The following is a 12,130-nucleotide window of genomic DNA, read 5'->3' as shown; positions in this document are numbered from 1 at the left end:
GTCCTGCCATGACAGCAACCTCCTCCCTAGCCCTGCTCTGCATAGCTGGGCTCTCTACCTATCCCAGTCCTAACCTGATGAAAAGGAGGAGCTTTGCTCTGTCCATTCCTTATTTATAACTTGTCGAGTGCTGAGAGGGAGGGGTGAGCTCTCTGGTGCATCCTGCTGCTGCCTGCCCGCTGCCAGCCTTGCAATCACAACTACAAATGCCTCCCGCCCAGCGTGGTGGCTGCCTTCGTGCTCTGGGGTTCCTCTGCCTGTTTGCAGTGGTGCAAGCAAAGACCAGAACTTATTACCTCGGGATTGTGGAAGAGTACTGGGACTATGCACCGTCCGGGAAAAATCTGATCACCGGAGAAAACCTCTTACAGGACAAGTAAGTCACTGGGGGCTCTGATAAATTGAAGATGTCAGCTCCAAAGAGAATTGACCAATGTAGTTAATGTTGCTGTAAAGGTCTAAATATGGTGTTTTTCTTGGTTTTCTTCAGATGATGTTGTCATAGGTGAGATTTCAGCTTCAAGGCCAGAGTAGACTGGTTGACTTCTCTTCCATCATGGTAGATTAAAGAAGGCGATCCTGTGTATTTGAAAGTGGTGTTAAGGAACTGATATTTGTCAAAAAGTGTTAGATAGTGGGCTCTGTGTGCTTTATGGAGATGCAGGTGTTTTGGGACTTGCTGTCCACCAGCAAATTGCAACTTTGCTGTAATCAAGCACAGCTCTTTGCAATAAGGCACAGAAGTCTGTTCCAGTGGCAAAAGATTTTAGGTTTTCTCCCTGTGAGACAGTACAAGCTGTGGGACGTTGTAAAATTCAGATAAGTATGGTACCTATGAGTAAGATACAAGTAGATGTCCATATACGTATGGAGACCTCCATTTAGGGAATCTATTTAACTAGGTGCTTAAACGTACAAGGGTAAATGGTCGTACTGAAGTCACAGCAATCAGCTGTGATGAAACTGGAGTGTATAGGTAAGCACAGTGATAAATTGTGCCTTGGCCAGTGGAAAACAGGCATCTGTTCTTGTGCTTGCACTGCTGGGGTTGGCAACGTGTCCCTCACACACCAGGAGAGCTGGCCTGGACATTGAATGGGGATGGTACAGACCCTTGGTGCCGCTCCACAGCACAGGCTTTAAACGTGTATGGGAGTATTTTTAATTCATTGAAACTTTGACATACAAGAGATAGTTTGGGGGTCCTTCCTCTGCGCCTAGGCTTCTGGTTGGGGTGGGAGCTGTGAGCAAGTGAGGGGATCCTGGTGTCCATACCAGGTCTGGAGGCACACTGGGAGCTGAATGCTTTGTCCCGGGAGTTAGAAGTGGGAATGTCCTTTCTCATTTTTCAGGAAATCCCAGCCGATGCCAGACTTTTCTCTAGTGAACAGTAATTACAGAATCATTCCCAATTGGACTTCATAAAGGAGATTATTCTGCCACAAGTGGGAGGCGAGAAAGAGTTTTATTTTTCAACGCATATTTATGCTTATGGTTTGAACAAGTAGATGTCCCAGACAGCATCCAAGTCAATAGGTTACATTTATAGGTAGAGTTCAGGCTAATAATTGTTCCCAGCCTATGAAAACAAGCTGAAAATGTTGTTCTTCAGTTGTGTTAAACACTTGAATTTACCACTTCCCTTCTCATTTTAGCAGAGGACTAATTTTTCCGTTCCCTAAACAGAGAGGGAAGTTTAGGGAAGTTTCTCACTGAACTAGTGAAGGGGAAGACCTCTCAATAGATATAACTCAGCTTTAAGGGAAGAGCAGTAAACTCGCCCCAATACCATAGAGAAATTGGAATCTGTACTGTAAATTGTACTTTAAAGCTTGTCTGCACTCTGTGCCCCCTGAACATCAAGTGGCGCATCTACTTTAAAATCCGTGACATAAATGTGGTGCCCTTTACATGGCATGACAGGGAAGGAAGATAGTTTATGTCTTCAGTCATCATTGTAATGTAGTAATTACAGAATGTTAATTCCAAAGGCTTTACCCACAGAGGATTTTAATGTAGACTCTATATCCAAAGCTGGGGAGCTGTTTACGATGAGCTCCTGAAGTGCAGAACAATAAAGTGATTCTTGTAACTAGTTTAGTCCATTTTCAAACTGTATAGAGCTGAGTCAGAATAAAGTGCTATATTCTGGAATAATAACGTGTCTGAATAAACGTGTGGACTAAATAGTGAACTGGTAATACCTATTTTGACTAGCTCTTTAGGATAACCTCTAAAGTAAATTTTAAGCATTATACTAATGGGCTACTTTTCAGCAAATTAATTGGTTCCTATGGATATTATAAAAAACATAGTTTCATAAATAAATTGAAGGATCCTAGGGTAGAATCCTGTACATGGCTGTGGACAGGAATGCATTGCAAGCCAGATGTGCTCTGCAAGCAGCCACGCTCATATTTGCTGAACCTAGCACTTCTCACCTTGTGATGCATCCTCACAGCACCCATCTGATGGGGCACTATCCCAGTTTTATTGATAGGGAGGTCAAGATAAAGAGGTTGCAGACAAACTGTTTATCTTTAAAAGAGTCAGTTCATACACATAAAGGAATGCTCCCTTTGATTCCAGCTAGTCCACAGAGATATAATCAAAACCACTTATTCTTCACTACTTAATAAAAATGCTGAATTAGCAAGTGTGTAATGGAAAGTGTTACATTACCTGGATCAGATAGTGAGGTTTAAGAGGTGATTTTCAATGTTGCTGTGCCAAAATCAATAGTATCTTCCTCAGCTTGTTCGTTGTTAGCAGAAGGGAGACTTCAGTAACTGAGGTATGGGGCTGGAAATCAGGTGAGCTGATTTTGGTACCAGGCACAGCTACACTCCCCTGTTCCCGCTGTGCTGGTGCTGAGTGAGCTGCCTCTGGAGCCAGGAGCGGTAGACCTGCATCAGCACCTCCCTGGGTGTGAGCTGAAAAGGCTTCCTCTCATCAGAGCTGATTAATGCAGCCCTTTGTTAACACAAGTATTCTGCTTGGATGCTAATTTTTATTAGGCCTGGTGTTGCTGCTGTGCTCAAGGGCCAGCCTATTGCTTGCACAGAGTTAGTATCTTGCTGGGCATCAGTATCTCTTATGTAAAGAGAGTAATGAGTCTGTTCACCTCTGCCAATTGTCTTGTCTACTGGAAGCCTCAAGCTGTTCCACTACTGCTTGTAATTTGGAGTGTTATGAATGAAACCAGAGCATTTCCATCTCAGTTCTTCCTTCAAAAATTAAGCTGACATTTTCTGAAGCACACAGGACTTTGGAAATCACGGATCTAAATTATGGCCACTGAGTCTGGGTGAACTGGGAAGGTGCTCAGCATGCTCTCCCGCCTGATAGAACCAGTGAAAGAGTTGACATCATTAAAGCATGGTGGACTGAACAGACAGGGTGCAAGGTGCTGTCAATGCTGCTGGACCTGCTGCAGATCCCAGTGAGATTTGATAGGCTGAGATATGAATATTGCTGCAGTAGGAGGGTGAGTGCAGACATTGCCTGCTCCCTTTAAGGATCACATAGGCAGTGGCTTTTCAAGGCACAACATTGGGTGTTGTGATTTGACATAGAATCATAGAATAGTTAGGGTTGGAAAGGACCTTAAGATCATCTAGTTCCAACCCCCCTGCCGTGGGCAGGGACACCTTACGCTAAATCATATCACCCAAGGCCTTGTCTAACCTGGTCTAGAACACTGCCAGGGATGGAGCATTCACAACCTCCCTGGGCAACCCAATCCAGTGCCTCACCAGCCTAACAGGAAACAATTTCCTCCTTATATCCAATGTAAACTTCCCCTGTTTAAGTTTTAACCCGTTACCCCTTGTCCTGTCACTACAGTCCCTGATGAAGAGTCCCTCCCCAGCATCCCTATAGGCCCCCTTCAGATACTGGAAGGCTGCTATGAGGTCTCCACGCAGCCTTCTCTTCTCCAGGCTGAACAGCCTCAACTTCCTCAGCCTGTCTTCATATGGGAGGTGCTCCAGTGCCCTGGTCATGCTCGTGGCCTCCTCTGGACTTGTTCCAACAGTTCTATGTCCTTTTTATGTTGAGGACACCAGAACTGCACACAATACTCCAGGTGAGGTCTCAGAAGAGCAGAGTAGAGGGGCAGGATCACCTCCTTCCACCTGCTGGTCATGCTCCTTTTGATGCAGCCCAGGATACGGTTGGCTTTCCCTCCCTGCTGTGTCTCAGCCCTCAGGATTAGAGTTTGATTGATAATCTCTTTAATCAATTTGGTACTAGTTTATATGACAGACATTTAAATCTTACTCTGCTGGTGGTAGATTTTTGCTTGATATAACAGCTCATCCCTTTTCTTTAGGACACCAATGTTACATTTATCCAGGCCAAGTCTTGCACCCACCAACAGTAACGGGTGATTTTTGTTACCACAGCATCAAACACAGTTTATGCAATTTGCCTATGAGGAGATCCCACCCAGATAAATGACAGTAAAATTGTCGTCACAGGTGCTATACTAATGGCCAAGTCATCATGCGGCCAAACGACCCAATTGCATCAGCAGAGATGAGCATTGTGGGAAGGGTCAACCTCAAAAGGAAATTCAAGGTAAAATCCCAGCTCTAATGAAGCCTGAGTTTTGTTATTGACTTCAGGGGAAGCAGAAGTTTATTCTGGGAGAGAAACCATTATAGCCACACTTAACTGGTGACACCTCAGAGCTTTGTCTAAGGTTTTAGGGGTTTGATTGGCATCTTCCATGGCTCATATGGGTCAGAAAAGGCCTAAAACACCCTTTCAGGACATCGTGTCTCTTTTTTTCAAGAACAGACAACTTTGTTGTTCGATGCTCTGTGATCAGGGCACCATCTACAAATGTGAGTTGACACCACTGGTTCCCCTCCACTGGCCGTTTCTCTAGCACGGACATTGTGCATCACAGGAGTCATGGTTTGGCAGAAGGTTATCCTGAACAGGCTACATGACCCAGGGTTAAAATGACTGGGGCACCCTGGAGCCATGGGCACAGTCCTGGCTTACTCCAGCCACTGGAAAAATGGGGAGATTTCAGGAAAAAACCCTGATATAAACCCAGCCATAAAGTATGGTTGGATGGGAGATGTGCCTGCCCATGGCAGAGGGTTTGGAACTAGATGACCTTAAGGTCCTTTCCAAACCAAACTATGATTCTATGTGAAGCAGGTAGAGAGTAAGGAAGGTTTCACCACTAACAGATTTTAGGGAACAAACCCATAAAGATAGTTCTTTAAATGGCTGGCTGTGTAAAATCTATGGCACGTTAGTGGAACAATGGTAATAAAAGAGAGTTTGCGTTTGCCTACAGTTGCACCCAGGAGCATACAATGACTATTGGGTGCGTTAACTGCAGGAGAAAATTTGGGACTCCACATCTGGTAGCTATTTGAAGTACTTTTCATGGTGATACAGCGGCAAACAAATTCAGCAGGCTGCAAAATGATATCAGTGGGAGATCTGGCTCCAGTCTACTGAGGAGTTTGGCCATGCGTAATGCGTAGTGCTCCATTCCTTGCTGCATTCTATTACAGTAGTTATTACAACTACTCATGTAGTTGCTACATAGTACTCATGTAAGCACCTCTTGAAAAAGTAACCTCTGTTAGGTTGCAGCTGTTTCTTAAGATCAAAGGTAGCATAAACATGGTTAAAATGTTGGCAAAATACTTTTCCTGTGTGATAAAAGAAATATGTGTAGAAATTACTCTTAGCTCATGGTCCTACCCTGAGATGGCAGATTATCTGCATGTCCAGTCTTGATGTGCAGTAGAATCTACATGACACTCTTGTTTTATTCTTTCTCTTATTTGGAAGAGTTGTATGCTCATTGTTGCAGGGACATGAATGTCTGTAATTATGTTCATACTTATTTTAAGGAATTAGAGTTAATTCCCTATTAATAACCCTTTGTCCCACTCGTGTATTGCCAACTTTCCTTGGAGTTTAAGAACTGCTGAGAGTGGTCAACTGGAAAAATGAGATCAGGCACACAAATAAAAGGCAGGATTTGCATGGCTTTCTTAGTCTGAACAAGATTTTTTATGCCCTGATTCACAGCCCGCATAACTCTATATGCAACCTCAATACTGGCTTGACTGGAGGAGATGGAGGGAATTTAGGAAGCTTGCATGGTCCAGCTCCAGAGGATGGAGTATTCCCTTTTCCTATGAGAAGTACAACTGGCTGATCATCGTAACTTTCTGTACACGAAGTGCAGGCTGACAACTGAGTTGGAGGGAGATAGTCAAGATTTATGAGAGCAGCTCTTATAACTGCACACGACCAAAAAGATGGAAAAGGTTCAGGCAGAAATATCACAAAGTCACCAGGAGGATGAAGCAGTTTGAAGTGAGTAGGGGAGCATGGAGAAGCAGAGAGAAGGTTTGTTTTCTTGTGACAAGAGAGAAATGACAGATAAAAGATGTTTTGACAGGGCGCGACCGATAGAATAGGTGCATTGTGACCACTGGAAGAAAGAGACAAAGGCAGACTCAGAGAACAGGATGTGTTTAACCATTACAGCGTTTGGAGAAACCACTACTTCAGTAACATATTGGGAAATCGGTGAGTGGGAAAGAATGAAACAAGGGATGCAGTTGAAGGGGATGTTTAACTCGGTGACTGAGTGCTGGAGCACCTCTGCTATAAGGAAAGGTGAAAGAGTTAGGTTGTTCAGCCTGGAGAAGAGAAGACTGGGGAGACCTTATTGAAGTCTTTCAGTTCTTAAAAGGGGCCTATAAGGAAAATGCGGAGAGACTTTTTATCAGGGTCTGTTGTGACAGGATGAGGGGTCATGGTTTTAAACTGAAAAAGGGGAGATTCAGGTTGGATGTGAGGAAAAAATTCTTTACAATGAGGGTGATAAAACACTAAAATGGGTTGCCCAGAGAGGTGGTGCATGCACCATCCCTGGAGACATTCAAGGCCAGACTGGACGTGGTTCTGGGCAACCTGATCTAGCTGAAAATGTCCTTCCTCATTGCAAGAGGATTGGACTAGATGAGCTTGGAAGGTCCCTTCCAACCCAAACTATTTTATGATTCTATAAGCTCCTAGGGCTGATACCATTAGCTCCAATGTGGGGAATCTTTCTGCAAAGGACTTTAAGCACTACAATGTGCAGCACAACAACATTTGTAAAGAGGCAAAGGGCTATCAGCTACTTGCAAGGCTACGGTGGGCATCTAAAAGTCCTTGTGGATGAAACTGGGCAGTCTGGACACCTAGAATAGTACTCACAAAAAACAATCTGCTCTGTTCTTGGATACTGAGGGCAACCAAAAGGACATGCCGAAAATACATGTCTGTATAGATAGAACTGGGGTCTACCTCTCCTAGACAGAAGGAGAAGTGAGACTGAAATGTCTGCACCTCAAGAAACTACCAAACATCAGGGCATTTTGAGTGGGAAACTCTTCTGTCCTTTGGAGAGTGTGGATCTAGAAGGAATGGAAGTTATGAAAGATCCCGAGTGTAATACAACAGCAAAGGCATCAGTGACATGTATGATTTCCTCTCAGAGTTCATTGGTTGTTTTCTTTTGGACAATGATAACACAAAAGCCATAATTAAGCAGGGCCAAGAGGCCAGGTTATTCCTTTCATGCTGTGATCCATTTCTGGTTCCATGACTCTTGCATTGCTTGATGCCCTGCACAGAAGAACATCACTTATATTGAGACTAGCTGCAGCTGATACCCATTGCTCGGACAGTGGATTCTGCATCTCTGAATGGGTTTAAATGGGCTTCCTTTCAGAAAGCTGGCACTAAAAAGACTTCTTTTCCTGGCTCCTAGCTGGCTTTAAGTAGGAGACAGGCACAGCCCTAGACAACAGAGATGCTATGGCATGGCTTTAGGCAATGAGAAAGTCCCTGGTGCCTAAAACTACAGGGTTTTTTTCAGGGTGATTTCTTGAACCTCAAAACCTAACTGGAGTTTGGAATCCCAAATCAATGCCTTTAAAGGTGGTAGGCTCATGTCAAGCATTTGACAAAGCCTGATCAAGAAGCACATTTTTCTGGGGTACAGAAGAGGCTGTATCCCAGGGGTGTGAAGTTGTGGGAGAGTGTGCAATGTTGTCTGACCGAAAAACCAAGGGCATAAGGGCACTGTCATCATGGGGAAAGCATACCACTGCATGGGGAAAGGTGTCAGTGCAGCACTTCATTTACAGTACTTGGTGGCTGATGAAATGGGAAAAATTCTGCTGAACAATATCTCCTGAAAATCAGTACTTTCAGGGGAAAAAAAAAAAAAATCTATTTTTTTTTCTAGAGAAGATTTCTTTGAAAATATTTTAAAAATTAACTTCTAATTTGAATTAGGGCATAGCCACATGAATACATTGCCATGAGGTAAGGAAGCATGTGCATTTACACTGCACTACCACTCACTTTGCCTACTACTCTGTGGTAGTACTCTTGTAGCAGCTCTTTCCCCTAGGCATTGGAAGATATCTTCTCTCGGTGAGCATGGTGTGACTTGCCAGGTCTTGCTATGTGTGCAGACAGTTACCACAGACCTGCCAATTCACTGAAAATCCAGATTTCTTGGTAACTCATTCCTCAACCATACTTTTCAGGTGTATTTATCTGACATACATTACTCTATGAAGAAGCAGACTGAGAAGCTTCTGTTCCTTGCCCTCCATCCTAGCCAACTTATTCTGCCACAGCAGTATCTTTGGCAGTGTTTTCGTTTGTGCCAAAATAGGTCTTGTTTTGCTATAAAGCACATCTTTCAATGAACAAACATTCTTTTCTGAGGCTTTTCTATCTGGATCACTTCAGGGACTGGTTTCAACAGTGGTCGCAGAGGTGCAATGATCACAGATGGAGAACGTTGTGGGTTGGGCTGATGAGCCACAGAGATGGCTTGAAAAGAGGGGAGTAGTGGATCTTATGGGGAAGAAATTATAGTAAATCACACCTTTCAACTCATGTGACATCCAACACCTAGGTTGCTGGCACTGCACAAAAGCACCTAAATAAAATAGGTTCAAGCAGGTGAATTGGCCAGTCAGAAAAACTCACTATAAACAGGAGGAAATTCTTTCCTGTTAGGGTGGTGAGGCACTGGAATAGGTTGCCCAGGGAGGTTGTGAATGCTCCATCCCTGGCAGTGTTCAAGACCAGGCTGGACGAGTCCTTGGGTGACATGATTTAGTGTGAGGTGTCCCTGCCCATGGCAGGGGGGTTGGAACTAGATGATCTTAAGGTCCTTTCCAACCCTAACTATTCTATGATTCTATACAGTCCATGGCTGGCTGTGTAGCAAAGGTGTTCATTTCCACCTTCTTTGTGTGGGATATTTAGGGATGAAGAATGTGTATCATACTTGTCAGCTGTTACGTGGAGAGAAGTAAAAACAGAGTTTCTATCATAACAGAAGGTATGAGCATGGCTTTCCAGTATGATGTTATTATAGATAAAAGGGAAAAACTAATTTCCATCTATGTAAGAAATATTTACTGGGAGCACCTCTGCCTTTAGTTGGAATATTGGCCTATTGTGTAAAGTTCTTGTGTTCAGACTTCAAAAGATATGGAGAAATAATGGAAGAATTTCAGAAAAGAGCTTCAGGAAAGATTTGCGGCATGAAGAATGTCAGTGTACTTGGTTTGTGCAGAGGAAGGGTAGAAAGCAATTTAGTCAATTAATTAAAACTTATGCAAAGTGCCTGCATAGAAAAGAAGTTCCTGATGGTATGTGGTTCCTTTGATCTGAGAGAGGGCTTGATGGGAACCAGAGGTTGAAGTGTGGAGCTAGATGATATTAGACTACAAATGCAATTCAGAATTTGAAGGGAGCGGGTATTTAATAGCTATAATATGTCAACCACTGACCTTATGGTGGGTTCTACATCACTTGGAGTTGCTATAAACAGACTCTGGAATGTAGAGATGATGTATTTAATGCAAAATATTTCCTGCCACTCCTCTGGGGTGTCAAACTACTTGATTAGAATTACTCTTATTTGGTTTTCTTTTCCTTCTGAACAGTCATGCTTTCAGATGTGAGGTTTCAACCTTCAAAAGAGGGAGAATCTGCTAAAACTGTATTGAAAGGCCTGAGTGGCTGGGCCTCAAGTGAGGACATGTAGCAACCATGCTAAAGACCAGACCTGCAAGTAGGATGACTGTTACTGCACAGAAAGGGGTTTGGACCCTGCTAACACTGTCCAGGTTTATGCCTCAGCTTCTATTCCACCAGCAATGTCATACATCCCAGAGAACTACTTACATGCACTGTAAGCACCAGTTATTTGATCAGCTCTTAAAGGAGGTTTTTGGTCTCTAAATTATTTTCCCTTCCCACACTAGGTTTGCAAGCGTGTATGCGACAAGAGGAGCCAACCGGATAGGACGTGTGTACAAAAAGGCTGTTTTTAGGCAATTCACAGATGACACTTACTCCCAGGAGATCCCCAAAGCAGCATGGCTGGGGTTCCTTGGGCCAGTCCTAAAGGCAGAAGAAGAGGATGTTTTTATCATCCATCTAAAAAACTTTGGCTCCCGCCCGTACTCTGTGCATCCACATGGGGTCTTCTATGACAAGGACTCTGAAGGTAAAAGCTGGTTTGCCTTTTCCTCTCCTTTTCCCCTGGAGTAGCTAATATCACAGCTAAAAGTCTGCCCAAGTGTTTATTGTTCTGACCATTGACATCAGAGAACTTTAGATCACCCTCTCATAAACTCATCAGTAATTGCAGCTGATGACTAAAACCAGGAACAGCCTCGTCCCTTAAAACTTTTTGCCACAAACCCTCGACGCCTGGGATAAACCCAGTGCAGGAACAGGTTAGGTGAGTCTTTTTTCTTGAATTATAAGTCACCAAAGCACCTTTTCTGCTTCCTTCTACTTTTTGCCTATTTGAATACATGGAGTTCTTGTATGTAAATGTTTTCCTCCCAGTAGGGCTACAACAGGCATGTTTTCATGTTCAGATTCTCAAACCTATGCATGCCTATTTTGGTTAGAGGACTGTATGGATTTGCTTACATTCATTACTCTCATCAGTTTTCTCTGAGTCCAGCCTAAGGGAAGATCTCTTGGTGGTCCTCTTAGATTGTCGTTTAACCTTAGACACTGTGAGAAGATACACAGTGTTAGCTGACAAAAGGTGTAGATGACTGATGGGAGTAAAGAACCAAATCAAAAAAAAAAAAAAGAGACTGTTAGTATATTTTTAAAGTTTTGTCTACTGATAAAGAATAGATTTGAATTCTCATAATTTTTCTGATGGTATTACCAGAACTTCTGACCTTTTCACAATTTATCAGTGTTTCTGCTTGTGAGTGCTGTTATTATTTTATAAACCTGTGATAAAATAGAAGAAATTACACATTTATTTAAGGAAAACAGTTAAGGGGGGTGTCTAAAAGCTTCCTTTTTTCCTTTTAATGTATTAGGAGCACTTTACCCTGACGGAACCGGTGGTAAAAGCAAAGAGGACGACTTTGTTGTTCCCGGTGGAAATTACACGTACACATGGCCAGTAAGGAAAGATTATTCCCCAACTTTGGCAGACTCAAACTGCTTGACTTGGATTTACCATTCTCACATTGACACTCCAAGAGATATTGCATCTGGTTTAATTGGGCCACTGCTGGTTTGTAAAAAAGGTACTGAGCTAGAAACAGTGACAAAGCGAGCCCCTCTGCCAAGCTTGGCATCTTAACAGTCATTTTTGCTTACAGGTATAAACCTGATGGTCTAGAGTCTATCCCTACATAGCCCATAAAAAGGGGCAAGGAATAGCTGGGCCATTCCAGGAGCATCCCAGGGTAGGTATTGTAGCTCTGGGACAACCCCCTTCCTGCTCCCCTTAGGCTTCACAAGAGATTTGCCTTGGCTGGTGGAGGGACTGCAGCATGCTCTGTGGCCAGCCAGTCATGGCCAAGACCAAAAATAAACGGTCCCAAACTGAGATCATTTCAGGACAAGCAAAGGACTCATTGACCAGGAAATGAAAATAGATCCGGGCAGGTGACTTTGGCATTGGTATTTACATATTTGAAACCCCAGTGTTCTTTGTCATTTTTCCCCCATACAGATTATATATCTATTTTTGCTCACAAGTTGTTTATCATAGCGATACAGGGGTGCGCACTGAACTGCT

At 43.3% G+C, this 12,130-nt stretch overlaps 1 protein-coding gene across 1 annotated transcript in view; it reads left to right on the top strand.

The window, feature by feature from the left end:
* The first annotated feature begins 206 nt into the window (after positions 1-206).
* The window catches only part of HEPHL1 (hephaestin like 1), a 35,261-nt gene continuing 23,337 nt past the window's right edge, over positions 207-12,130 (top strand). Inside the window, exons 1-3 of the mRNA XM_061458191.1 lie at positions 207-376; positions 10,332-10,576; positions 11,421-11,633. Coding sequence (XP_061314175.1) covers positions 207-376; positions 10,332-10,576; positions 11,421-11,633 — 628 coding nt within the window. The remainder of the gene's footprint in view (positions 377-10,331; positions 10,577-11,420; positions 11,634-12,130) is intronic.

Source organism: Pezoporus flaviventris, unplaced genomic scaffold (genome assembly GCF_033815535.1).
Source record: "Pezoporus flaviventris isolate CSIRO_AGI_PZ_B2104156 unplaced genomic scaffold, CSIRO_AGI_Pfla_v1 ptg000025l, whole genome shotgun sequence".
Classification (NCBI taxonomy): domain Eukaryota; kingdom Metazoa; phylum Chordata; class Aves; order Psittaciformes; family Psittacidae; genus Pezoporus; species Pezoporus flaviventris.
This window is presented reverse-complemented; position numbering and strand designations above follow the sequence as displayed.